General features: G+C 39.5%; 1 protein-coding gene across 4 annotated transcripts in view; it reads left to right on the top strand.

Annotated features, from left to right (window-relative positions):
* Positions 1 to 26913, top strand: part of CCDC149 (coiled-coil domain containing 149) — a 128958-nt gene that overhangs the window by 29060 nt on the left and 72985 nt on the right. For all 4 annotated transcript variants that reach the window (XM_031943151.1, XM_031943150.1, XM_031943148.1 and 1 more), the window contains exons 2-3: positions 17631 to 17792; positions 19360 to 19398. In XM_031943151.1, coding sequence (XP_031799011.1) covers positions 17631 to 17792; positions 19360 to 19398 — 201 coding nt within the window. The remainder of the gene's footprint in view (positions 1 to 17630; positions 17793 to 19359; positions 19399 to 26913) is intronic.

The raw sequence follows: 26913 nt of genomic DNA, 5'->3' as shown, positions 1-26913 counted from the left end.
GTAGAAAAACCAGAGCAAAAGCCATCAATTAGAAAATAAATAAAAGTAGATAGTACAGAAGTGCATTGCCTCCTTTTCCAAAGGTCTCAAGCTGGATCCTAGATCAGAGTGATGGCCGCGGGACTGCTCCATTGCTTTTTGGTCCACAAACAGACTTGGTTGATATTGTGGGAAGGAAGGTTAAAGGTTAACTCAAATCCCTCACTTCTGCTACTGTCCTGGTCCCTATCAGGTAACTCTCCTTTCTGGCATAGATCACATTTTCACTTTTACAACTGAATCCCTACTAACTTCCAAATCATAACTCAGTTGCCACTTCCTACCCAAGACCTTTCCCAGTACTTTTGTGCACAGTTGCTTTGTCTCTCTCCAAATTACAATGTATCATTTTCTATATCTTTTGGTCTCACTTTCTATATCCTTTGTGCTTTCTGATATTTGTATATTTTACTGCTAAAAAATTATGGTAAACTTCTTGAGGATTCTTCTATTTTTTGTTTTTGTAGATACAGCAGAGTGCCCTCCACATATGGACCAAGTCTATAAATGTGAATTAGACTAAATTAAAATAGAATTAGGGAGCACAGAAACAAAGGAAATTAGGACAATAAAAGACAAAAACGACATTGTAGCTAGTTGATTCAATTCGAGGAACCTAAGTTTTATGGGCTGAGTTTTGCTACAAAAGTATTCTTGAACAGAGCCACACAGAGGTTCCTACCCAAAGAATAGTACTATGGCATTCTTATCGATAAGAACTGATTGGGATATTCATTCATTCATTCGTTTATGTCTTTATTTTGATAATCAACATAAGGGGAGAACTGAACAACTGGCTTCAAGATCTCTAAGCAAGTACAAAATACTTTGTACTTAGAGTACTTTCGCTTAGAGTAGTTTCGCTTGGCTCCAGCATCTGACAGTCGGGATCCATTGAAATTAAATGAAACTTTTTCATTTGGGGTAGAAGCTCCATTAAAAAAAATCTTGATCTTTAAAAAAGTCTGTCCCACTTGGTAGCTAGTATTATTTTTAGAGGAATCTGGGCTAAGTCTACCTATAAGAAGTCAGGGATCTGTTTTTCTTTCTTTTAGTGATCTAGACTTGATTATCCTCTCACCTGGATGAAAAGGCATCCAGTTTCCATATCTTACTCTTCCTTATCCTTCTTTTACAATCTTGTAGGCTGTTAGCCTTCTAGCTAAGCCCATCAAATTGTCAATATATATAGCATTCCCGAGCTATTTCTAATTTGCTAGACTTCCTTTGGAGGCTAACTAGTCAGTTGGGGTGTAAATAAACTCTTTTGTGACTTTAAGAGGATCTCTTTGAATTCTTTCAAACTATGAACCATGATTCTTACACACTTCAGCATGACTTTTAATCATGTAATATTTATTTAATAAGGCAAAAACATGAATAATCATAACACTTAATAGAAAGCAATAACAGAAATAATCAAAACATGAAGTACTCCAAAACTGGGATCTCACCTCTACCAAGGCACTCAGTATACATAAGGGAATGGGCACACACTTACAGAAACCCAGCCCAGAGGCACATCAATAAGGAAACCCTTGTACTTTCAGAAAGACAGTCTTTAGCATACTCGGTCTCTTTAAAGAATAATCTCTAAGATGCCTCACCTGCTGGGCAAAGCTTCTTCTCTGCTACTCTTTTAGCACACAGCCACTCTTGCTTGGGTTCTCAGAAATTGTTGTTCTTTTAATGTCAGTTTCCTTAAACTAGAGATTTTCCAGTCTCTTGAGATCTATTCTGAGACTCTGAGGTATTTTTCTCTGTCAAAATGCAGATAACAATAGAGCAAGGTAGTCTTTCCCCCTTCAAATAGCAGGGGAATCTCTTTTTTGTCTGATCAGCTCTCAGCAAAGCTATGCCTCTTTTCATAGCAACGCTCGCAAAATCTCATTTCCCTCTTTATTTTTCTCCTCTTAAACTAGAGAATAAAGGGTAACACAAACATGGAGCAGTTTTCCCCTTCTCAAATTGTAGATGTCACTAAAGAACAATAATACCTTTCTGCAGCCAATCAGCTCTCGGCAAAGCAGTGCTTCTTTTCTCAGCTCCGTCCCCATCAAAAAAGCTGCAGATCCTCTCTATCACCTTTAGTCAGCTCCTGTCAGCTCCAATATTCTGTGTTCTGAATTCTCATCGCCTCTTGCTTTTTGTTGCTAACTCCTGTATTCAACTTTCTCTACTGCTTCTAATTTCATACGGTTATTGCCGACAGCTAGGGCTGTGCTGTTAAATATTTAACAACTAGCTCTTCAGGGGGAAAAAAAGGATGATATATTTTAAAGTTCAATTTCCATTATTAACATTTTATGCATCACTCTCTTAAGCCTAGATAATCAACAAAACTATGATTCAAATCCTGATTCAAACCTGAAAATTTAATAATTGACTCTTGTGAACCTATATGAGTTAACTCCCCCACGTCCTTGTTCCAGCTCTTATCTTGCGGAATCTGATTTGTCAGGACTTCATAACCAGAGCTTTCACTAATTTATGACGTGAATCTTAAAAATTCCCCCTTTCTGGCAGGTGTGATCCCACCAGTGCCCATATAATCTTTCCATAGCCTTTAAACTGTTCTTTGATTTACAATTTCTCAGTTATAACCTTCAAACTCAGATAACAGTAATATGTAAATGAGCTGGTTGCCACCATGCCCTGCAGCCATCTCTAACACAATCATTGCTCTATCTTCCAACAATTCTTCTTGATGTATTTATCTGAAGGGCAGTTTTCTCTTGTGTCCTCCTCACAGTTGGAGTGTCTGTCCTCATCCTTTAATCCAAGAGGTCATGTTCTTTCTCAAACTGATTTTATCAGGGTTCCTTACATAAATGTTATTTTCCTGACCTTTCAGCGATCAAATGTTCACATTTGAAAGGGGCAATCCCTTATAAGTGTGGCTTTGTCTTGTTATAACTATATATCATCGCCCCCTATCTGGTTAGTGCATGTTATGAGTGCTAGGTCATATGAGCATCATTTTAAAAATTGCACTTGTGATTTTATTGATAGAGAGGGGATCACAGTGAAGAACTTCCTCTGCCGGGAAGAAGAAAAAAGAAAGAAGGGGGCTGTTGAGCTGCAACTTATCCCTTAGATTAGGATTCCTTCAGGCTATATGTTGTCTCAGGAAACTGTGTATTTGACTAATGTAGAAATGTATTTAATATGATGATTCATGTATAACCTATATCAGATTGCTTGATGTCTTGAGGTGGGAGAGGAGAGGAAGGGAGAAAAAAAATGGCACTCAAAATCTTACCAAAGTAAATATTGAAAATTATCTTTATGTGTAATTGGAAAAAAATAAAATATTACTAAGTGGGGAACATAAATTAAATTTTAAGAAGCTAATATTATCTATATTCTAGTGCAAAAAAAGAACTTCCTCTGTTAATGCAGGTGGGCATTTTCTTTGCAACATATTCTTAGAGAGCTGCCTCTCTAAGAGGTAATTGGGTAACAATATATAATAATTAAGATGTACCTATGAGAGTTGGTGACATGGAAACATATTTGTATAATGTAAACTCCTCTGAGTTGTTATGAAGGAGAGGAAAAAAGTAGGAACATAGCTAACTCCCTGTTTTCCTTCATTTCCTCCTCCTCTTTCTCCCTCCCTCTTTTCCTCCCTCCATTCCTCCTTCTTTTCCTCTTTCCCTTCCTCCCTTTCTTCCTTCCTTCCTCCCTCCCTTCCTCTTTCTCTCTCTCACTCCTTTTTTCTTCCTTCCTTTTTTCCCTCTCTCTCCCTCCCTTTTTCATTCCTTCCCTTCTGATACTCCTTTCCCTCTCTCCCTCCCTGCTTCATTTTTCCCTTTCTCCTTTCTTCTCCCTCCCTTCCTCCTTCTATTTTTTATATCATAGTCATTTCCCAATTAAATCCCCAACAGAACACTTTCTTATGCTAAAGAAAAACAGTTAAAGAAAACAAATGGACAGTGAGTGTTATGTGCATGTGCTGCATGTGCAGCAATCTGTACCTGTAGTTTCTAATCTCTGTACCAAGAAGAGGGAAGAAGGTTTCCTTGTCGGTTTTCTAGAACCAGATTAGATGGTTAATCATGATGTCTTTTCATGTTGTTTTCATTTATATAATCGTAGTCACATCCATATTGTTCTCCTGTTTCTGCATCCTTTGCTCTGTCATTTTTATAGGCTTTTCTGTTTTTCTGCATTCTTCAAGGTCATTTCTTGCAGGCCTTATTACAATAATAAGGTCTTTCTTATTACAATAACACTCCATTACATTCATATAACACAATTTAGTCAGCCATTTTCCAACTGATAGGCACTCACTTTGTTTCCACAGCTTGGCTTTGTGAATGGGGCTGACTCTGCATTCAGGATGCTTTGAGTTCTGTTCTACTTCTGGCACTTGAGCACGGAAGGGACTTAAAAGCTATTTATCCCAGCCCTCCCATTTTATGGATGAGGAAACTGAGATCTGGAGTGCATGACCCTGAGCCAAGTCATTTAAACTCTCAGTCTTAAAATGGGCATAATAGCACCTACTTCCCAGGGTTATTGTGAGGCTCAAATGGAGCAATATATATGTTTTGCAAACCTTAAAACACTATATAAATTCTAGCTATTATTCTTAGGGGTAGATACTGGACCTGGCATTTCATGGGGAATTCCCAGGTGATTCAGGTTGATGCTTTCTTTGTCACTCACAGTGAGAGTTGCCTAGAACATGGAAAGGGTAAGGGATTTCCCCAGAATCCCCTAGCTAGGATGTGTCAGAAGTGAGACCTGAATACAGCTCTTCCCAATTCTAAGTCTGGCTCTATCCACAACATCATGGTATTGCCATCATTGGTGGAGATGTGGGGATTTTTTTTTCTGGTGACTGCCCTTCTTGGGTGGTGGGTGAGGGGAGGGGAATGGGCTAAATATCAATGTCCAGCAACAAGATCTCTAGGGTGTGAAGGACTTAGCAGCTTGTACTGCGTGATTCCAACTGAGAATCTTAGTGCCCCGTCTTGGACACATGAGAGAATTAATCCCATCTTCATTGCAATGTACATCACTGGGAGAGAGAATGGTGGGAGGCAAAAGCACTGCAGGCGATCCGTGATTCTTTTTAGCTTTTCAAGAAGTGATAGGGGCTTCCCCCAAACCACCTCAACTGGATGAAAAGGAAGGAGTTCTCTCTTGCCTTTGACAGGCCTCCCATCCTAATAGGAAGGAGCAAAAGAAGGAGAAAGAATATTTTTTTAAAGTTTAGGGCCTGAGAAGATAATGAGAGATGAGAGAACAGGTAACAGGAGTGAAGGAGCTGAAATATATATTTAGCCAAACCTTAGTTATTCAAAACTGAAGTTAACCAAGACTGTCAGTGAATTTCACATATCCCCCAGCTACTGTAGTTCACATTATAAACTCTTCCAATTACCTGAAATCTCACTTAACTTAAATTTCAGCATATCCCCTAGGGCATTCAGATAATCAAAGTTTGAGTGTCTAAAGTAATCCTGGGAAGGAGGGGAGGAACATTAAGACTGAGAAGGAGATGGATCAGGGAAAAAGTGTCTCAGAGAAAGGTATTAGAATCATTAAGTTACAAACTCAAAATTGCTGAAGTGTTATCTAAAAATTACAGAAGTGAAAACAGATTTAGAAAAGGGCACTGCAAAACATGTGGCAGACTGAATAATAGAAGAATGAATCCGGGGTGAAGTGGAGATCCGGGGGGCCCTTATTCCGGGAAGGACCGTCTCAGATTGAATTCACCAAGTTCACTTTTCTTAGTTATGAAAAATAGTGGGTTGTAGTCAAATGAATCCCATCATTTTCTTGGTTTCAGTGTGAGTGAGAGAGGTTAGAGCTGGGGGGCTTATACATCATTTAATTAAACCCTGGTTTTACAAACAAGATCGCTGAATCAGAAAGCTCAGGAGAGGGGGCCAGCCCGGGGAAGAGGAGAGTTTGGCTTTATGGATTGTCTTAGGCTTTGGGTCTTCACTTCCCAGTCCTGCTTCAGACACTCAAACTGAACGATTCTAGGGAAGTCAATCTGTGAGCTTTGTTTTTTTCATCTATAAAATGAGGATAATAAATGCAGCTCTTGCCTCACTGAGATGTTCTAAAGATCATAGATTTAGAGCTGGATGGGACTTAGAGAAACTAGTTCATACAATTCTCCCATTTTATAGATGAGGAAACTGAGATCCAGGGAAGCAAAGTGACATCATGTGGATGGTAAGTTATAGTTGTTGGATTTAAACTCAAGTCCTCTTATTCTAGAGCAACTGCTCCTTCATGGCACTATGCTGCCTTTCCATGATCAGTCATTCATTAAGAGTCTACTATGTCCCAGGAAGGTAGATGAGGAAAGGGTTACAGTTCCAGGCTAGGAGTCATGAAGACCAAATCTGGACTCAGATACTTAGTAGCTGTGTAACCCTGGGCAAGTCACTTAACCCTGATTACCTCAGTTCCTCATCTGTAAAATGAGATGAGGAAGAAAATGGAAAATCACTTCAGTATCTTTGCCAAGGAAACTCCAAAAAAGGGCACAAAGAGCTGGACATGACTGAACGATAACAATGTTCCAATGACAACCTTTTTAGTAGACTTAACTAATGTCAGCAAACTCGGAAATTTCCACAAAGAGACAGAAAAGAGGACTTTCAGTTGTGTGAAACTTATTTTTAAGTGTTTATTTCATTTAACATCAGAGCCCCAACCATGCCCGCTTGTCTGTGGCCCTTTCTGAACTTTTTGTGTATGTGCTCTATTCTGGGTATGTTTAAAATGTTTCAATTACACCATTCTCCTCTTCCTCCTCTTCTTTCTCCTCTTCTTCCTCCTCCACTCTTCCTCCTCCTCCTGACTCTTTTGTCTCTCCCTCTTGCTCTTCCCCTCCTCCTCCTCCTCCTCCTTTTCCTCCTCCTCCTCCTCCTCCTCCTCCTCTTCCTCCTCCTCCTCTTCCTCCTTTTCCTCCACTTCTCCCTTCCCCTTCTCGTCCTCCTTTTCTTTCTCCTCCCTGTCCTCCTCCTTCCCCTCTTCCTCCTTCTTTTCCTTCCTTTGACTCACTAGATGGGGTGCTTTGACATTTACAAAGCATTTCTCTGACAATAACCCTATAAAATACTGTTTCTGAAGCAATTTGTACCTGCGCTGTTAAGACAAGTTTCATTCATTAACTCACTCATTTGTTCTTTCAATAAACAGCCATTTTTAAAGTATATACTATGTGGAGAATGGAGAGGCAGTTTTGGAATCATAAAGACCAGTTCAAGTACTACTTTGGTTTATACTGTCAGTGTGATCTTGGGTCCTCTCAAGTCACTTAAACTCAGAAGCTCAGCCAACTCTCTAGATTATTCTCATAGAATAGTTGCTCATCTTTTTCTCTAATCTTTCATTCATTTCTCTAGATGAATTCTGGATAAATTGCATCTCTAGAAATACTTTGCTGCCAGTTTCCTACCCCCAGGAAACTGCAGTCTTAAACAAGAAGAGAATATTAAAAACCCTATTAGTTTTTGAAGGACATATAAAGATAATTTGAACTTGCTTCTTGTTCTCAGGGGGTTGACAGTCTACCAGCCTCTCTATTATTCTGCTATGTAGATTTCTGGTTATATGTGTCAGCTATAATAAACTTGTGTTCCTCTTTTGGATTATCAAGGCTACGGTTGATGTCTTAATGAGATCTGAACGGCCGTATTAGGAAAATTAGCAGGGGATCAAGAGTGAGTATTTATCCCTTTGGAGTGTGGTCCCATTCGCCTGACTTCAAGGCCCTGTTGATCCCAGCTGAGCAGTTTATCTAGTTATGGAGTAGTCCACACAGTGAAGTTGTAAACCAGATAACTCATTTAACGATGGTGATCTTCCTTGAGGCAATTAATGTTAGCTTTATTGTTGATAACGGCTACTGGGGAGATAAAAGCTGGCCGATGATGAAAGCTAAGAGTTTGAGTTTTGAAAATTATGAGTATATTTGTGATGCATCTGGAGGTTCAAATTAGCATTGGGGGAAAATGATTTATATGATGTGCTTTAAAAAATAGAACTGAAATGCAGTCCCAAAGAAATCCATTTTTGAGAGGATAATAAAAGTTTTTCATGACATCTAATATAAATGCCAAAAACTGGACGTATTTTACCGAGTTCATTTCATTCACATCTCACTGATTATCTAGGGGTACTCTCGGTGGATAGTTTTGCTTCCTTCTTTTCCAAAGGCATATCCCTAACCAGGGATGCTCCCACTATCTGTTCAATGACCCTGGGTTCTAGAAGTTCTGGGAAAGCAAAAAATACGACAGCTTTCGCTTCCCACACAATTGGAAAAGCCCAAGTAGAGGTCCGGCAGCAGATGCTATGTGCTTTGTCCCAGAACCAGCTTAGAGAAATTTGGAGGGCCACGTCTGTGAGCCGGCTGCAAGTGATGACTCTTTTGCTGCAGTGACTCCACTGGACCACCTCCTAAATTCCGGAGGGATTAGAATTTGTTTGGGGGATGGAGATCCTACAAAGATGAAAGCAGATCCTCAAAGTTTGCTTAAGCAGAGAGCTGCTACCAGGGATTTCTCCAGCCTGAGCTTCTTAATCATGTCTGTCACGGACCCTCTGCAGTCTGTGGGTTCCTTCTCACAATCATGTTTTTGAATGGAGAAGAGAAAATCCATAGGATGGCAACAGATGCCAATTGTATTGAGACATAATGATCCCAATATTTTTGTGATATGTTAATATCACAAATTGATTATCAGTAATATCATAATAATATTCTAATGATATATTAAATAGCAAACCAGTACAACCAAGCCATTCACTAGGTGTTTATTATGCTCTTGCTTTGTGCCAGACATTGTGTTGGGGCTACAAAGTAGGGCAAAAGATAATCCCTAAATAAAGGCAAGTTGAAATAAAGGTCCAGTTTCCTACTTCCTCAGTATGAAGGCCGTGGCTTTACCTCGAATGAGAATATCAAGCAATGGGATAGTCTTTGAGCAGGCGCCGTGCAGGTGAAGATGAGCGTTCAATTGATGTTCCACTGTGATATGAAATGAAAATACAGGGGATTTCTGTAGCTGCCACAGTCACACCTCCCACTAACGTTGTTGTGGTTTGTCGCCTACATTCACAGTGGAAGAAAACTAGATTTCACTGGGAGGCTCGGGAAAATAAAGATGCAATTTCTCTTTCTGGTCCAAGTTGGTGAGCCTTCCACCCAAGGGTGGCTGGACTCCAAGCTAAGGACCTCTGTCCTGGCCCCTGTCATAGAGTGTATTTATTTCGGTTCATAATGAGTAGGTTTTTAGCAAAATAATAAGTAGTAGCTGAGGGGATTCATCCCAATAATAATAATTATTATGGGAAAGGTTTAAACACTTATTAATTGCCTATCATGTACCAGGTGCTTTACAAATATTATCCCATTTATTTCTCCCAACAGCCCTGTGAGGTAAGTACACTTATTCTCCTCAGAGGCAGATGGAGATTACGAGACCTACTTAAAGTAACACAGCTAATGTCTGAGGTGGTATTTGAACTCGGGTCCTCTTGCCTCCAGGGTTGAGCTCCCCCAGCCACCCAGCTGCCCCAATATTAACGACGAACAGTGTTTAAAAACAGCATAGTATGATACAGTGGGGTCCAACTCCAGCAGAACTGGGTCCCTGAGGGTGGCAGATGATAGAAAAAATCACAAATGAAGATTATCCCGATTGTTTTGTATTTTCATTTTGTTGCATATTTTCCAGTGATGGGCTCCCCGCTCCTCCTCTTGGGACAATTCCTAGCATAATCTGAGGGGTGGTAGAACCCTATGCTTTGTGCACCATTCTGTGCCTGAGACAGCTCAGGCAGTCCCGCCCTTTCCCTACCCCCATGGACCAATGTCCTGGGTCATCCCCAGGTGTCCCCACCTTATAAACCCTCAACCTCCTCAAGTAGGACATCTTAGGCAGTGACTAGCCCCATGATAGGCTTGGGAGTGCCTCTGACCGCAGGTGGTGAATCACCTGTCTTCACCACCCAGTCACCAGGGGAAAGCAGCTTTCTCCTGAGATTATATTGGGCAAAGGTTGGCGCTTTCTGGTCCAGCCTGTTTCTGTATGTCTGGGGGTCACGTGACCCACCTGCCTTCTACTCTGATGCTGTGACCAAGTACAGAGCCCCAGGTGAGGCTGGTTGCCTTGACAGCAGCAACCTTAGCCAAGGAGAGCTGAACCAGGAGGCAAGAGCAAGCCCCCACCCACTGGACCAGGAGGGAGAGCAGGGCCCCCACCCACTTGGATATGAAACCCAAACCTGCTGTACTCTGGACTTGGCTACTATTAGGCCACTTGCTAAGTAATAATAATAGGTAACGATTACTTAGTGTTCTGAGTTACCTAAACTGAGATTTAGAGAAGTTAGAAATTAGGTTAAGAAGAAAACTTGCCCAGGATTATAATGCTAGATATAGAGTTAGTAGTATTAGTAGTACTAGTAATACTAGTAGTAGTACTAGTAGAATATCCCAGTAGTAGTACTAGTAGAATATCCTAATAGTAGTACTAATAGAATATGCTAGCAGTAGTACTAGTAGAACATAGTAATGGAGCTAGTATAATGTTAATGATGGCTAAATTTACAAAGAGCTTACTTTGTGCCCAATACTTTGCTAAACACTTCCCACTTTTATCTCATGTGATTTGTATAACAACCCTAGGAGACAGGTATTATTATTATCCCAATTTTACAGTTGAGGAAACTGAGTCAAGCTAAGTGGCTTACCCAGGGGTCATAAAACTGGTAAGTGTCTGAGGCAGGATTTAAATCCTTCAATCTCTGCCTTCAAGGAGCTCCCATTGTAATGGTGAGACCAAAAGCCAAATAGTGGATGTGCCAGATACACAGTTGTACATGGAAGGACATCTCAAAAGGAAGGCACTCTCCAAGTGGGAGGAATATTGGTTTGGAAGAGAGATGAATAAGGAGGGTAATTATGGGATCATCTGAGATTTAGAGAGGGAGAAGCCATCTAGTCTAAACTTTTCACGTTAAAGATGGGAAACTGATGTTCAGAAAGGTTAACTTGCCCCTTGTCCCACAGATTGGTAAATGGCTGAACTACATTTTCATCTCTGATATTCTGATTCCAGATTGGACATTCTGTCTACTGGATGGATGATATATTTGGAAAGCAGGATTGTGTAAAAAAAAAAAAAATCCATTTTCTTTCCCAAAATACTTCACTCCTATAGTGATTGAGAGGCTAGACAGTAGGAATAGAAGCAATCTCAAGACTCAGGAAAGCTGGGGTTGAAATTCCTGCCCTGACTCTTACGGAGACTCAATGACCATGTCAATCGGTCTTTCCGATCTGTTTTCGCATCTGTAAAATGGGATTGATCACCATTTGCACCACTCCCAGACTTGCTGTGGGGAAAATTCTTTGTAACGCTTGTGGTACTCTAGAATTGTGAATTCTTCTCTGACAGAGTGGCCAAAGGTTTCCAAAGAAGTAAATGGCTGACCTGATATTAAACTCTCTGTAGAGTCCAGGTTGGATGTTCCATGGTTAGGTTTGAGGGATTTTCCAAAGCTCGGACGAGGTTGTCGTTTGAATTCAGCATTAAGGCCTGGGTTTCTCAGAGTTTAAGCTCCATCTCTGTAGTAATTCTGCTTCCCTTTGCATCCTATTGTTGGCTAAGGAATTATGTACTATGATCGACAGGAAGGGAAATGTGACGTTTTAATTGAACGAAGTCTACTGGCGTTTCAGACAAAGGGATATCTCTCCTCTGGTTGCCACACTCCCAGTTTCTCGCTCATTATTTTTATTAGGTTTTGAAATGTACATGATCGCTTGGCAAAAATTAATGCCAAAAAATGGATGTAACCATAGTCTGTTATTTTTAAAACACCTTTCTGTGAAACAAAACCCTGCCAACCCATAATTGGAGACCTGAAGAGTTTGGGTTTTTTTTTTTCCCCAACATAACTTTCTTCCCACGTTGTCTTTGTTGGTCTACCAACCGGTTTGAGGAAATCACTTTCCCTCCCTGGGTCTTATTCTTCATGTAAAAAATGAGTGGGTAGCTGTCAGATGAATGCTCAGGGCCTTGCCAGCTCTAAGGATCCGAGAGCTCTCTGACGGTTCTTGACTTGGTCTCTTCTGGCTGCTCCTGGCATTGGCGGATGGTCTGCAGTTGGGTGCCCCAGCAATCAGTCTGTCTAGGACAGACCCTTTGAAAGAAATGCCTGGTTTCCTCTTCCGAGAGAGGTGCTGCTGAAGAATTCCTTTAAAGTTTCCCTTGTTCACTTTAATTTGTTCTCTATTGAGAACATTAACTTTTTATACAAACGTGAATTTTTTGTGTTCTTATACTCAACGCGAAGGCCCCTGATTTTGTGTGTCTGGATACCACCTCCCCCTCACACGCTTTCTCTTTGCAGAGAGGCCAAAATTCTTTGGACAACCTGGTACTGAAGCTCCCCATAATTAGCTATATAGCTGATTCTCATCATAATAAGTATATAATCATACAAGTATATTATTAATCTAATTAATATTATATTATATTATTATAATATATAACATTTATCATTATATACAACATATTGTATAATATAATATTCTATTATTATATAATATCAAAATAATAATCAATGAATATATAATTATAATAATGATTATTATGAATGAATATATAAAATATAAATGTAATTATAATAATTGGTCCTCAGTCAACCAATACTCTAGTCAACTAACAAGTATTTATTAAACACCTACTCTATGTGAGCAAATTATTTATTGCTAAGCAAGATTTTTGTGGCTGCTTCCATCTTTATCTTTTTTTTTTTTTTTTTTAATGGGAAAGGAAATGGGATGTGCTTGGGTGATGAGGACACCTGAGCATCTGGCCCTTGCACTTGATAAAGGTGGGGAGCAGAATACTACAATACATACACAAAACCTTTTCAGATTTTAAGACTCTGTCAGAACCTGTGTTCCTTCAAGAATCCACAAGCTCTTCCATATGATGATGAGAGACATTAATAGAACTATGATGACTTAATTTGTTAACTTATTAAAATAATTCACATTTCTAAGTTCCCAAGGTCACATAGGTAGGATCTGAATTCGTTTCCCACTCTAATCATAAGTTCTAATAGCTTCTTTCTATTAAGCCATTTTGCTTCTATTCCCCAAGGCAAATGAACCTCAGAGATAGTCTTATATCGACCATGATGTTTACCTAGTGCCCCGGCCGGGCAGTGGCGGCTCTTTTAATAAGAGGAGAAAGTAGGAAATATTGTTCCTTGTGATCCCCCATCCCCAGCGCTTGCTGCAGAAAGGCATTCTTGTTAGCCTCTCCCTTGGCGTCACAGTAGGCTTCCAGCTGCCCTTAATGACAGGACAGTTTGATCCGAGTTTCTCAGTTCCTCATAAATCATGATCAATCAATCAGCAAGTATTTATTAAAAGCGTCCACTGTGCCCAGCCTTGTAAATAAGGGATTCTCCAGCCTTTATTCTTACCTGACAGGACGGCGGCAGGCATCTAAACACAGCCTCCACAATTTAACTGCCTCAGTCCCCTCCTTCAGGCTTCATTGCTTCTCTGGAGAGTTTGGTGACTTTGGCTGAAGAATGAGTAAACTCTAAGGGACCATGGTTCTGATTCTGTTGCCTCCTTTATTTAAAAAATCATAATAAATACTAAAAGAAACAGAGGCAATAGAATAGATCTACAAATTGTCTGCACATAATGTATATGTGTGTGTGTGTGTATGTGTATATACATATATATATATATATATACGTATATATACACATATATACGTATGTATATATATACATACATATATATACGTATATATATTATATATATATATATATATATATATATATATATATATATAATTTTTCCTTCCTGCTTTTAGAACATAAAGTTTGCGTTTTGAACACTTTTCCTGTGCTATTTACCTGATGGGAGTTTTCTCCTGAGCACAAAAACAGGACCATTTTGTCTGCAAAAAGGCAACGCCAAAGACTCTGAATCCAGGACATTTGAAGGCAGGATTCCAACCTCATTACTGCCAGGATAAATTTCTTCAAGGTGGAAGTGTCCTCTTAGAGTTTAAATCCAGCTCTCAATTGTTTCTTCTGTCCCTTTGTTTTTCCAGCAAAGCAATTACTTTTTTTTTTTATTTCAGAAAAAGAAGCTTGTGCTAATGTACAAAACTCCTCTTTTTTTCCTTTCATTTATTTGAAATTGAACTTAACAAAGTCAATTCCAAGCAAGTGCTCTCTCTGAGTAATGCTTTTTGTCCATAAAAACAGCATTGACTCGGGACGTTCAGGAAGTGCTGATGTGCTCCCTGGCTTTGTATGAGAGGCCGTAATGACAAAGTATTCATGTCAAAGTGGATAATGAAACTATAAATTGTTTTCATGAATGCTCGGAATTTGGTCTTTTACAGGGCAAATCCAAAAGGTATTTAATGCCACATTTCATATACGTGAATAACATCCAACTCTGCAATCTATTCAATAAACTGAAAGGATGAGCTGGGCTCCCCCTTCCAGGTGCCCAGCTTGATAACTGCCAGGTGAAGTGGGGGAGGAGAGGGCCTGGGACGAGGAGAGGGCCTGGGACGAGTAGGGGACGGATCTGGCCAGGAAAAGGGATGGGGCAATGAGGTCTCTGCCCAGCTTCAAGAAATGAGACATCCACTCAAGGGTACGGGAGTATTGGTGGGGAATTGAGAGGATAGTTGAAAACTGATTTATGAAAATGAAATTATATGTGTTATGGGTGTGTGCGTATATGAATTATGGAAGAAGTTGCAAATGTTGTTGCAGGGTGGTTAAAAGCGGAGGAGAAAAGCGATGTCTAGAATACTGTGCTTTTCTCCTTGGCCCAATTGAAAGTGCTTCTCCTGGGGAGTATGCTATGGGATAGCTGGTTTAGTATCTTAATAGTGAGGTTTTGTTGTGTTTTGTTTGGTTTTTTGGGAATCTAGGCTTAAATGACTGGCCCATAGTATGCTCTGGTATATCTGGTTTAGTATCTTATTACTATCTTGATCAAATTGAATATATATATATATATATATATATATATATATATATATATATATAATATCCTGGTGAAGTATTTATTTGATACTAAAAAGTGATTTTTTTTTGTTTTGGTTTTTGGCAATCAGCATTAAATGGCCCATAGTATGCTGTGATATAACTGATTTAGTATCTTAATAGTGAGGTTTTGCTTTGTTTTTTGGCAATCAGGGTTAAATGACTGGCCCAGAGTCACACAGCTAGTAAGTATCTGAGGCCATATTTGAATTCAGGTTCCCCTGATTCCAGTTCTGGTATCCTCTCCACTGATTCCCTTAGCAGCCCCATGAGCCTCAGTAGTCCAAAAGAGATTATTATGGAGATAAAGTGGCATTGGACTTTAATGTAAAAGAGCTGGGTCCAGGTCCCACTTTAGCCATTTACTACATGAGTAAGCCATTAAATCTCTGATTTAATCTCCCGCCTCAGTTGCTTCTATAAAATGGGAATCATATTTTCCATTCACTGGGATCTGATGACAGTCAAACGAGATGGTGGACTAACAGGAAGATCCCTAGATCTGCAGTTAGAATACCTAGGTTGAAGACCAGATTGATTCTGTTATTTACTACCTTTTCTCTGTTAATTGTTTTCTATTTATCCCATAGAGAGCCTACTTTGTGTTTATTTGTTTGCATGTTGTCTCTCCTGCCATTAGATTAAAAGATCCTTTATGGTCTATCCCCTCGTTAAGTTCCCCCAGGAATTAGCACAGTGCCTGGCATACAATAGGTACTTAAGTGTTGAGGCAAGTAGGTGATGAAGAGGCTAGAGCACCAGACCCGGAGTCAGGAAAACTTGAGTTCACATCTGGACGCAGACATTTACTAGCTATGTGGCTCTGGATAAGTGACTTAACTCTGTCTCAGTTTCCTCATCTGAAAAATGAGCTGGAGAAAGGAAATGGCCAAGCCCTCCAGTAGCTTTGCTAAGGAAACCTCAAAATAGGGTTATGAGGAGTCGGATACACTGAAACAGCAGAACAAAAGCAAAAATATTCATTGAGTTGTTTGTCATTAGGCAAGTAATATATCAGTTTGAGGCTCCCTATTCATTAAGGGACTTGGACTATATAATCTTTAAAGATATCTGCCACTCATATGGCCTCATGTCAAATTGCAAAGCAATAGTTAAACCCTAAATAAATATTCTTCTTCATCTGTGATCTCATTCAGTTTTGTTCCTTCTTGTCGTCCTCCAAAAGGATTTAACCCATAGTAACACTTAACGGTAAGCGCTTTTCCAATCCATTCCATTTCTATACTCTTTAGTTGTATGATCCTGGTCAAGTCACTTAAACTTTTTCAACTTCAGCTTTCTCATCTGTAAAATGGGAACAGTGAGAGTTCACTCCAAAATAAGAGTCAATATTTGTAAATATAATATTTGTATTATATTTGTAAAGTACTAAACACAGTGCCTGGCACCTAGTAAGTACTATATAAATATTATTATTATTATGGTTAAATATTTCTGGCACAGAAGCTTTAAGCTACTTCACTTTCTGATTTAGCCCAACTGGCTAACCCTTGTTGGAAAGCTTGGTGAGACTCTGTTCCTTAAGGTGTCAGAGTTAGTGTAGACTCTCATTCAGCTTTATCCCACTGTAGCTCAACTCTGGAGCCCTGGTGATCCATAGCCTCCCCTTGGCTGGTAGCAGGGAGCGTACCATCCCACCCAGTGTAGTTAACTAAGGAGGAAGAGATTCATCACCAGATTGGTGACGTGGTGAGAAATCTTTTGGTCACAGTAAGTCACAGAGATCATGGATGAAACTGTGGAGAAGGTATGACCAGTGTGAGCAGAGAGAGGTCACTTTGATGAAATTACAGATCCTTGAAGTGTTCAAATAGAGAACCCCAGATTTGAAAGGGACCCCAGAGGTGCTGTAGCCCAACCCGGTCAGAATAGAAGCCTCCTTTACAGCATCCCAGCCCCATGACCATCCAGTTCCATTTATAGACCCCCCAGTTAAGGAGAATCCTTTGTTGTTTGGCCAGGAAATGGCATAATAGCGCCACCACCTCCCCAGTTTGGGGAAACATGAGTCTATCAAAACTTATATAACTGAATTTTCTTTTTTGGCTGCCAAACTGTTGATCCCAAAATGAAGAGCTGGAACCAGCAATTCTTGCACTTTGGGTGAGCAACATGGACATTGTGCTTTCAGATCAGTTAGAGAGAGCACAAGATTCGGGAGAGACCTTACAGTATTGCCAGGCCATTGCTAGGGGGTCCTAGAAGAGGTAGTTTTGGACTGAGGAGGAGCTTACTTTGAAGTATGGTCCCCAGGGAATAAGCAATAATTGTTATTATTGCTAACGAGGCGCTAAGAAACTAGGTGTTTCTAACTTGTCTCTAACCCTCCAAAGAACTAAAAGTGTGATTAGGGCCCTTGTAAATGTTTTCCTCTCTGGCTACTTCCCCAGTTACGCCACCTTAGTTATGCCTTTGCTACAATGCAGAAAAGTTCTTGCTAAAAGTCTCTGATGAATCACATGCTTTGTTTGCTTTTACAGTACCTGGTGTGTAAAAGGAAACTAGAAAGTAAAAAGGAGGCGCTTCTGATCCTTTCCAAGGAATTGGACACGTGTCAGCAGGAGAGAGACCAGTACAAACTCATGGCCAATCAACTTCGGGAGCGGCACCAGTCCCTAAAAAAGAAATACCGAGAGCTGATTGTACGTAGTTACTTTGCCGATTGCCTGGTCCCTTGGGCGAGCGTCCCTTGGGAGGGAAGGGGTCCCAGGACCTTGGGACAGGGAGCTTGCCAGAGGAGCCTTTGCGTTTGCCATTTGCTTTTTCTTTAACACGTTACTAATGGTGTCAATAGAAATCGCCCAGATGTGCTGCAGAGGGAGGTAGGTTGTTGGGTAAGGTTTTTTCTGCTTGAAATCTGGCTTTCAGCCCCTTTTAATGGTGGAGGCCAGGTCGGGGGCCCAGCCTCTGGTGAGATAAAAGAAGTCCTTTCTTGGGAACCAATAAATGGGATGGCACTGACTTCTCCATCCGCCTCAGTTCTTAAAACAAACAAAATAAAACAGCCCTCCCTCCCCTTCCGATCTCTGCTGAGCTTCTCCTTTGATTTTGTTCATTTAAAATCAGGGCTTAACCTGCCCTCGACAGCTTGTTGCAGTTAGGAGCACATCTGGAATGAGCAGCGCTAGATTCAAACTCCATCTCTGCTCCTTATTATCTGAACACCGCTACCATTACTATTTTCTCATTACCTCCCGAGACCCCAGTCACCTCATCTGTACTATGAGGAGGAGGTTTTTGAAATCATTTTAAATTCTAAATTCATATGACCCTGTGAATGGAACTATTGGTTCAGTTCAGAGTATATTTTGACTCTCTTATTTAGTTCTTAGTCATTAGTTTTTGAAGCTCTCTAGTTTTGTTCCAATTGGTTCCCTGGAGTTCTGGGGATTTTAAAAGCACCTTCATTTCAATTCCCATAGTTCAGTTGGGGAAAATATTTTCATTTGGGTTGGGCTTAAAGTTCAGGCTTTATTCTGGTCTTTTATTCCAAGCTTGGCTGACATATATGTTAGTTTTTAAATGCATTTATTTTATTTATTTAATTTTTTTCTTACATGATTTTATTTTAAAATTTTTTTCTTAGGTGGTTTATTTTTTTGTTTTTTCCCTGTAGGTGGTTTTATTTATTTTTTAAAATAATTTTTCTTAGGTGACTTTATTGTTTCATTTTTTATTTAAATTGTTTCCCCTTAGGTAGTTTCTTTCTTTCTTTTCTTAGATGATTTTTTTTTTAATTTTTCTTAGGTGGTTTTAATTTTTTATTTAAATTGTTTTTCTCTTTGGTGGTTTTATTTATTTATTTTCCTTTAGGTAATTTTATTTTTTTAAACTTTTTCTTAGATGGTTTATTTTTTTTATTTACATTGTTTTTTTTCCCCTAGATGATTTTTAAAATATAATTTTCTTAAATGGCTTTTTTTTAATTTAAATTGTTTTCCCCTTAGGTGGTTTTATTTATTTTATTTCTTTTTTTCCTTAGATGATTTTATTTTATTTAAAATTTTTTTCTTAGATGGTTTTAATTTTGTATTTAAATCATTTTTCCCTTAGGTGGTTTTATTTTATTTATTTATGTATTTCCTTAGATGGTTTTATTTTCTTATTTTTTATTTAAAATTTTGTTCCTTAAGGTGTTTTATTAATTAAAATTTTTTTCTTAGTTTTTAAGACATTTAAAAAAATGAAACATACTTTGTTTCTTTGTAGGATGGAGACCCATCAATTCCACCAGAAAGGAGGAAACAGGTAGGATTTCTTTCTTTCTTTGCCTAATCTCATCTCAGTGTATCATTTTCAAAGAACACTAATTCTTTTTTTTAATTAAGTTTTATTGATGTCTTTTGTTTTTATATTGGTCATTTACAGATATATCACACTTTTCTACCTTCCTCTCAACTCCTTTAAAGATTGAGTCTTCCCTGGTAGCAAAGAAAATAATCAAGCCCTAGCAATCAATAAATACAGTGATGAAATCTGACCGGGTTTCAGTGACCTCCTGCCCGTCTGCCTATGAAGATATTTAACTGGGGTTAGGGGACCAGGGCTTTTCTCCAGGATGCTGAATTTAGAAGGATGTAGAAATTATAGAGTTTAGTATAGAACTAGTTAGCAGGGGTAATTTACTAGGTAAAATCAGAAGCTCTTGGGTATTTGGCTAAGCTGAGATCTCCTAAGCTGGCCTCTCTAGCAGACTTCACACTTGGGTGCCAGAGTTATTATCCTCTCTCCAGGTGTCCTGATCTGTTTCTTGCCACTGGACCCACATGATTCTGGAGGAGAAAGGGAGGCTGGTGACTTTGCCCCTCCCTTCCTTCCTCATTTGCTTGTCATGGTATCACCCCCCTGATGTCATGGTCCTCCCAGCTGAGGGAGTGCTTCAAGTCTCCGGAGCCATGTGTGGTTTCTGGTGTCTGACGAAGGTGCAACAATTCCTGCTTATGGCTCTGAAACTCTGATCTGCTCTCCAGGACTAATGTTGGTTGATATTATTTTTCCTTTGAATAGAACGCCAAGTCTTGAGACTGGGAAGTTTTGTTTATTCTTTTCTGTAGAGGGGAAGTTAGTTTTCATTTTGCCAAAGCTTTGATGGAAGATAGAATAAGGCAGGGGAGGCTGTCAGGAAAGTTGTTGAGGTGGGAAAACTGCTGCCATTGGAGTCCCTGTACAGGTGTGTGTGTAGGGTCACGGTTGAGGAGATGCTGAAAATGGCTGTTAGTATTGCTGTTACCTCTGCCTCAGTTTCTCTCTGTGAGGGGAATGATAACAAACTTTCTAGAAGTGATCCTAATAGCTACCTTGAAGATTTGACTGGGTGAGGCTTTCAAGGCTACTAGTAAAAACACAATGTGTAGTTTAGAAACCACTCCTTTAGAGTCACTTTTGTGCCTCTGCTCATGAACAGACTCAGGTTTATGAAAGATCTTGGCCTGGAGGGAACCTTAGAAATGATCTAATTCGGGCTCCTCATATACAGATGAGGAAACAGGCCCCGAGAAGTTAAATGACCACAGGCAGAAAGGGGTACAGTCAGAATTCTGATCAATTCCCCTTCCTACAAATTCAGTCATCTTCCCTTCATTCAAGTTGGTTGCAGAACAATGTCATGTTTCCAGTGGCTTGTTTCTGGGAACCATTTTAAACCACTTCCTTGAGGTAGACTTAAATGGGTATGGATTTTCACTTTTTCACTTGTTTCTGTTGAGTTGAATCATGCTGCATTTTTAGTCCAGTATTCCAGTTGAGAGAGGAAAACTCTGTCCCTGGGATGGGATGGGATGGAGGCTGGGTGAGGGTGTTGCTAAATAAATGGCTTTTTCTGGCATTTTTCATAGTTTCGGTGACTAGTTTGTCATGATCTAATTCTAAAATTCTTTCCATCTAGCCTAGAATTGTAAAATTGTCTGTGCATACATTAATTAGGGCACAGTAGGTAGAGTGCCAAGTCCCGAGTCAGGAAGATTCATCTTCATGAGTTCAATCTGACCTCAAGGACTTATTAACTATATGACTCTGGGCAAGTCACTCTACCCTGAGTTGCCCCAGTTTCCTCATCTGTAAAATGAACTGGAGAAGAAAATGGCAAACATTCCACTGTCTTTGCCAGGAAAACCCCAGATAAGGTCACAAAGACATGACTGACAAACTCCCCAACAAAAGTCTACTAATTAATCTTTTGTTAATTGCTATCATCATCACTTTGTACAAAATAAAAGATGTGCTCTGACCTCTGGAAGCCTACAATCTTAAATAGAATAGACACCTTGGACTGGATAGACAAGTAAAAAAAAAATTATTATTTCCCTGACCTGAAGATCGAGCCCCATGGCCCCCTCTCCTATATGCTATGTCCCCTGTCCCCCTCCTAAAGCTGTTTCCTTTTATGATTATTTTATGTCATTCATAATTTGGTCCAAGGTCCAAGAGGATTTGCCATGGCATTTGCTAGAAGTTCCCTGGAAAATTATCTGGGTGGATGGGAATGAATTGTTTAACATTCGAATCCTTAATCTCGAATTGCTCGGGTTGTTTTCTGTGACTTTCAGTAGTAGTCTTTGCTCTGATTTAGTATATTTACAGTTCGTTAGTATTCATGAAGCAGTTTTACAGTTTTTGGCGGGTTTGCATTCCATGACTTTATAATAAAAAATTTGCATGAACCGGAGAGAATCTGGTGAATTTCACTTAGATTTTTCCGATGCGTCTTTATGGCCCCAGAAGCCTGGAATAGCTGGGTGAGATACTGCCTGGCTGGCTGGGAAGTTGGTGTTTGATTCCTTCCTTGTAATGTTTGGTGGCGGTGGTCACTAACTGACCCCGGTGTTCCACAAACAATTATCCAGTTGATGGGCTGGACTTTTACATGGTCTCTGGAAGGCTTCTGCTTGACAAGTAGTTGGAAAAATGACCACGGTCTCTGGGGAAGAGGAGAATAAGAGAGAGAAGCTCTATTTTACTTCCTTTTTAGAAGGTTGGATGATTTCTTTTTTGTTCTTATACTAAAGCTCTTTTTACCTGAGCTACTGTCCTATAGGAAATAGTATGGGAAAAGCTACTGATACAGAACTAAATTTCTTATTGCTGCTCTAATGAAACTCTTCATTTTGCCTGAAATGGACACTTTTATTTATTTATGTTTTGAGTGGGAGGTACAGCAGGGAACTGGAGGTGAAAAGGAAGAGACAAAATTATTCACTAAACTTTTTCATCAAGCAGACCGAGGTGGAAGGATGCCCCCTGACCTCAAGTCTTATGGATTGTATTACATGTTTATCCCAAAGTTAAAACACCAAGTGGAGTATTTATCCCTCCAGCTGCAGAACATATAAGCACACATTGTACATATGGAAGGCATGAGAATAGGAGCTTGGTGAGGCAACTTGAGACACTGTGTAGTTAATAGTTCTGTACATGTAGAATTCCAAGATGGCGGTGCTAGGAAAGGGCGAGATGCTAAATGGAACATCCCATTGACATCTTGTCTGCAAATGAGCCTCCTCTCTGTTTCTGAATAAGGGATAAATGCAATCCTGTGCGGTCCTTCCTGGCTCCTGTAGATTATTTCAATCTAGTTTCATATTACAGAAGATGGTCATGAAATTCTCCCCTTACACCTGAGCTTTATAATTCTAAAGGAGCCTCCATATATCTGATTTCACAGGAATATGAAAACAACTTTGACAAGAAGTCAAGGAAAGTCTTGTTATCATCCACATTTTACAGTTTCTGTTACTCAGGCCTAGAGAAATTAAGGGATTTACTTAGAATCCAGATCTCCCAATTGCTAGTTTGCTATAGTATATTGCATTGCATGTAATTCATTTCTACTCAATAGGCATTTATTAGATGCCTACTGTGTGCCAGGCATTGATCTAGGAACTGGAAATATAAAGACAAAAAAGAAAATATCCCCTGGGGGAGTTTACATTGTACCGGGAGAAAATAACATGCATACAGATGAATAACACCCATCTGTACATGTCGCATACACGTTCTAATTCAAAGTATCAAATGCTTGTGTGTTTTTTCCATACCAGAAGTTCTGACAACACCCAAAGTTTTTTTCCCTCTTTGTAGTTCTAGTATAAGTGTTGTCTGAGTTTGGGGTGGGTGGGATAAGTTAAAATGCTTTTAAAAGGTTCAATTTTCCATGGTTAATCATTCATTTTGGGACCTGTGAAGAAATTAGGACAACAGCAATTTTCCTAATAGCTTCTCAAGGGATATTGACACAAAAATTTCCCCTTGATACATACTCTGGATGGAACTGTTTGCAGAGATTAGATATGGAGCTCTTTTGTACGTGCATTGAAATGCCACCAGATGATCTCAAAAAGACCTTTAGAAGAAAGTTATTCTTCTAAAGAAGCAGTTTCCCCCAAAGAGACAAAAGAGTATTTAAATTATCTTCTTTTTAACGCTCTCGTGAGATCGGAATAGGCCCTTTAGCATGAAGAAGCAATATAATCCCGATCTTTACCCCCGTCCATTTTTAGATTGTAGCAGCCAAGCCATGGGAAAGTATTCTTTTTAGTTTCTTAGCTGAGATGCTGTTCTAGTCAGGTCCAGGATTTCAGGGAACAGACATAACACTTTTCTCTGACTTGATGTAAGTGTAAGGATTATTAATGCGATGCAAACCAATTTGACATGTGGCAAGTGCAAGGTATGACCAGCTAATCCGCTGGTACTCTTCTAGGTTCAGGAGAAAATAGAGAAGGACCTTGGCACATGGATGGGATTGTTTGTGGCAAAGGGATGGGATGACATGGCTGAGAGTTGTAATAGATGAGCTTTCATTGATGGGTTATTATATATTGTCAAAGGAAATCTCTACATTAATGATATCCCACATCAGTTTGAGTGAGCATTCATACACAAAGAACATGGGACAGGTGCTCCATCTTTTACTGTCGGGGGTCCTTGCTTTGACCCCGTTTGAGGAAGTTCAGTACAAACACCTGACCCTCTTCAGTTAATAGACGAGTTCTGGATGGTCCATATGAGTTATATGGTTTTATACCAAACTGAGACCATCAGGGAGTTGGAGCCTCCTTTTAATGAATGGAGATTTCCATTTCTCACTAAGTGCCAAGTAATTCTGAATGTACCAATTATGAGGAGGTTTGATAAAACTAAACCTGGGGATTGGTAGAATTCCTATGGAGTCAAGTACTGAGCTCAGAGATATTCGTTACTCACTCTAGCTGATTCAGAGGATCTTCTCTCCTCTTCTAGATGAAAGGACCTGGTCTGACCAGCTGCTTCAAACATAGCAGCACTCATTTATCAAGTGTGAAAGATGTGTAATATATGGAGTCAGGTTAGGACTAGAGAAGATAAAAGTTTAGATAAAACATGATTCTTGCCATTAATGGACTTATGTTCTATTATGAGGATAAGGCACTAACTTTACTAGTAATTATACAGACTGTATAAAAAGTGCATTCAAGAGTTCTGGGACAAGTTATTATTCCAAATTGGAGGAGAAAATCCATTACCTGCTGGGGCAATCAAGGAAGATGTAATATGAGTTGGGCTTTAAAGGATAGATAGGTCAATAAGTCATTAAAATGTGTCTATGTCTTGGTCTGTGATAATTCTATTAGGTTAATATTCTAAAGAGGAAAAGAAAAAGAAAAAGAAAAAAAAAGGAGTAGGTCTTCTAAGTACAAAAATATTCATAGAAGTTCTTTGTCATTACAAAGAATCAGTTAGGGAATAGCTGAACAAATTATGGTATGTGAATGCAATAAAATACTGTTGTGCCCAAAAAATGGTTTCAGTGCATCCTGGGGAGATTTGTATGAATTGATGCAGAGAAAAGTGAGAAGAACCAGGAGAAAAATTTATACAATAATGACCATATTATTTGTACAACAACAGCTTTGAATGACTTAAGAACTATGATCACTACAATGACCAGCAATGATTTTGGAGGACCAGTGATGATAGAATGGCAATGGATTGTAGGTGCAGAATGAATCATATCTAGTTTTTGGACAAGATCAATGCTAGAATTTCTTTTACTTGATTATCACTCATTGTCATACTGATTTTCTTACTGCTATTTGTTCGGTGGTTGGGAGTAGAGCAGAAAGAAGAGAAATGTTTTTACTAATGGAAAAAATAAAATTTGATTTAAAAATAAAGGGTGAGATAATTTAGGTTCAAGGCAAGTACACATTAAATGAGACATTCTACTGTCAATTGACAAAAGATTTACTTAATCTAGCAGAGAAAAGATATTTAGAACAAGAAAAGGATATTCAGCCAGGATATATAGTATTGACTCACATGGGTGCAGCCCTCCTGATTATGCTGCCGGTGATGGTCAGCTGGCCAGAAGCCCAAGGGAAGAAACAGATGGCACTCTGTGCTCTGGAATTTTTTTTTGTGTGTGTGTGCCTAAGACAACAGGAAACTCTGTTAACAATCTAGGCCTTTGGGTCCGGAGCCAATTAAGTCTCAGATCCCCTTAAATACTTTTAAAGGAAAAACTAGCTTGGCTTGGGAAGGTCAGGACCTTAAGATTTGCTTCTCTCACAGTAAGCATTTCATAGGCAAAGACAGGAAGGGAGGGCATTCTAGGCAACCACAATGACCCAGAAAAAAGGGATCAGAGGAAGGGAAATGTAGAGCATGTTTCCAATTCCATGATATTCCAGTTTTTAAATTTAAACTTAAAAGACCTCATGGTCTGGATAGCCTGTGTTCTGTGGCCAGGTTTTATAGATGACCCGGTTTCTGTGGCCTGGTGTTCTAGGTGTCCCAGCTTCTGTGTCCTCATGATCTAGATTGCTTTTCCATGTGTTAGTGTCCCAGATCACACATTTCTCCAGTCTCAGTATTGTAGATCACCCTTTGGCCACGTCTTTGTGTTCCAGATCACCCTTTTTCCACATCTTGGTGTTCTCGATGGCCCTGCTTCTGTGGTCTGTTTTTCTAGATGGCCTGGCTTCTATGACCTCCCTCCTTCCCTCCCTCCTTCCTTCTTTTCCTCCCTCTAGTTTTAAAATTCAAAAGCTGCTCACGTATAATGTCCTTGGTTCGCTACAATAACCTTAAAAAAGTGGGTTCTCCAGATATTCTTTTCCCCATTTGCAGATGAGCATACTGAGTATCCAAGAAAAAAAAAACAATCATTGTATGAATTATAGAAATAGCTCATCACAATTACTTAGTTGGTAAGTGTCATTGACAGGATTTAGAACTAAACTTTGCTGATTCTAAATCCTATACCCTATCTGTTGCACCCCAATGATATCAAGGATTTATGTCGTCCACCCCATCGGGAAGTTGTAGACAGATGAAGTGACTTGCTAACTGCCACACCAGCTGTGTCAGAGTCAGAATCTGAACTCAAGTCCTCAGGCTCCAGATCCACATTTCTCCCCACCCCAATTTATCTTTCCTCCTTATAATAACAAAAGTCTCTGTGAAACACATCAGTGCAGCCTGTGAGAAAGAGGCTCTTCAATGAGCATCTTATTAAGTCACTCTTTAAACAGAGCAAACACCCCATCCATTGGCTTGCAGCTGCATCCGTGTGCATGCTACAGTAGGCTTCTGGAGCTCATGTAACAATAAATAAATAAGCGTCAATGTAAAGCTGAAGAAATGAGTCCGTCCCCGGGAGCAGAGGTCATCTCATAGCGGCTCCTGTGAATGGGGACCTTTGCTAAGCAAAGCAAGTTTTTCTATATTACTATTAGCACAGCACTGCCACTTCCATACAAAAAAGCAGTGAAGGAGAAATTGCAA

Source organism: Sarcophilus harrisii, chromosome 6, assembly GCF_902635505.1.
Source record: "Sarcophilus harrisii chromosome 6, mSarHar1.11, whole genome shotgun sequence".
NCBI classification, from domain to species: domain Eukaryota; kingdom Metazoa; phylum Chordata; class Mammalia; order Dasyuromorphia; family Dasyuridae; genus Sarcophilus; species Sarcophilus harrisii.
The sequence above is the reverse complement of the archived record's forward strand: the minus strand, read 5'-3'. Positions and strand labels throughout refer to the sequence as shown.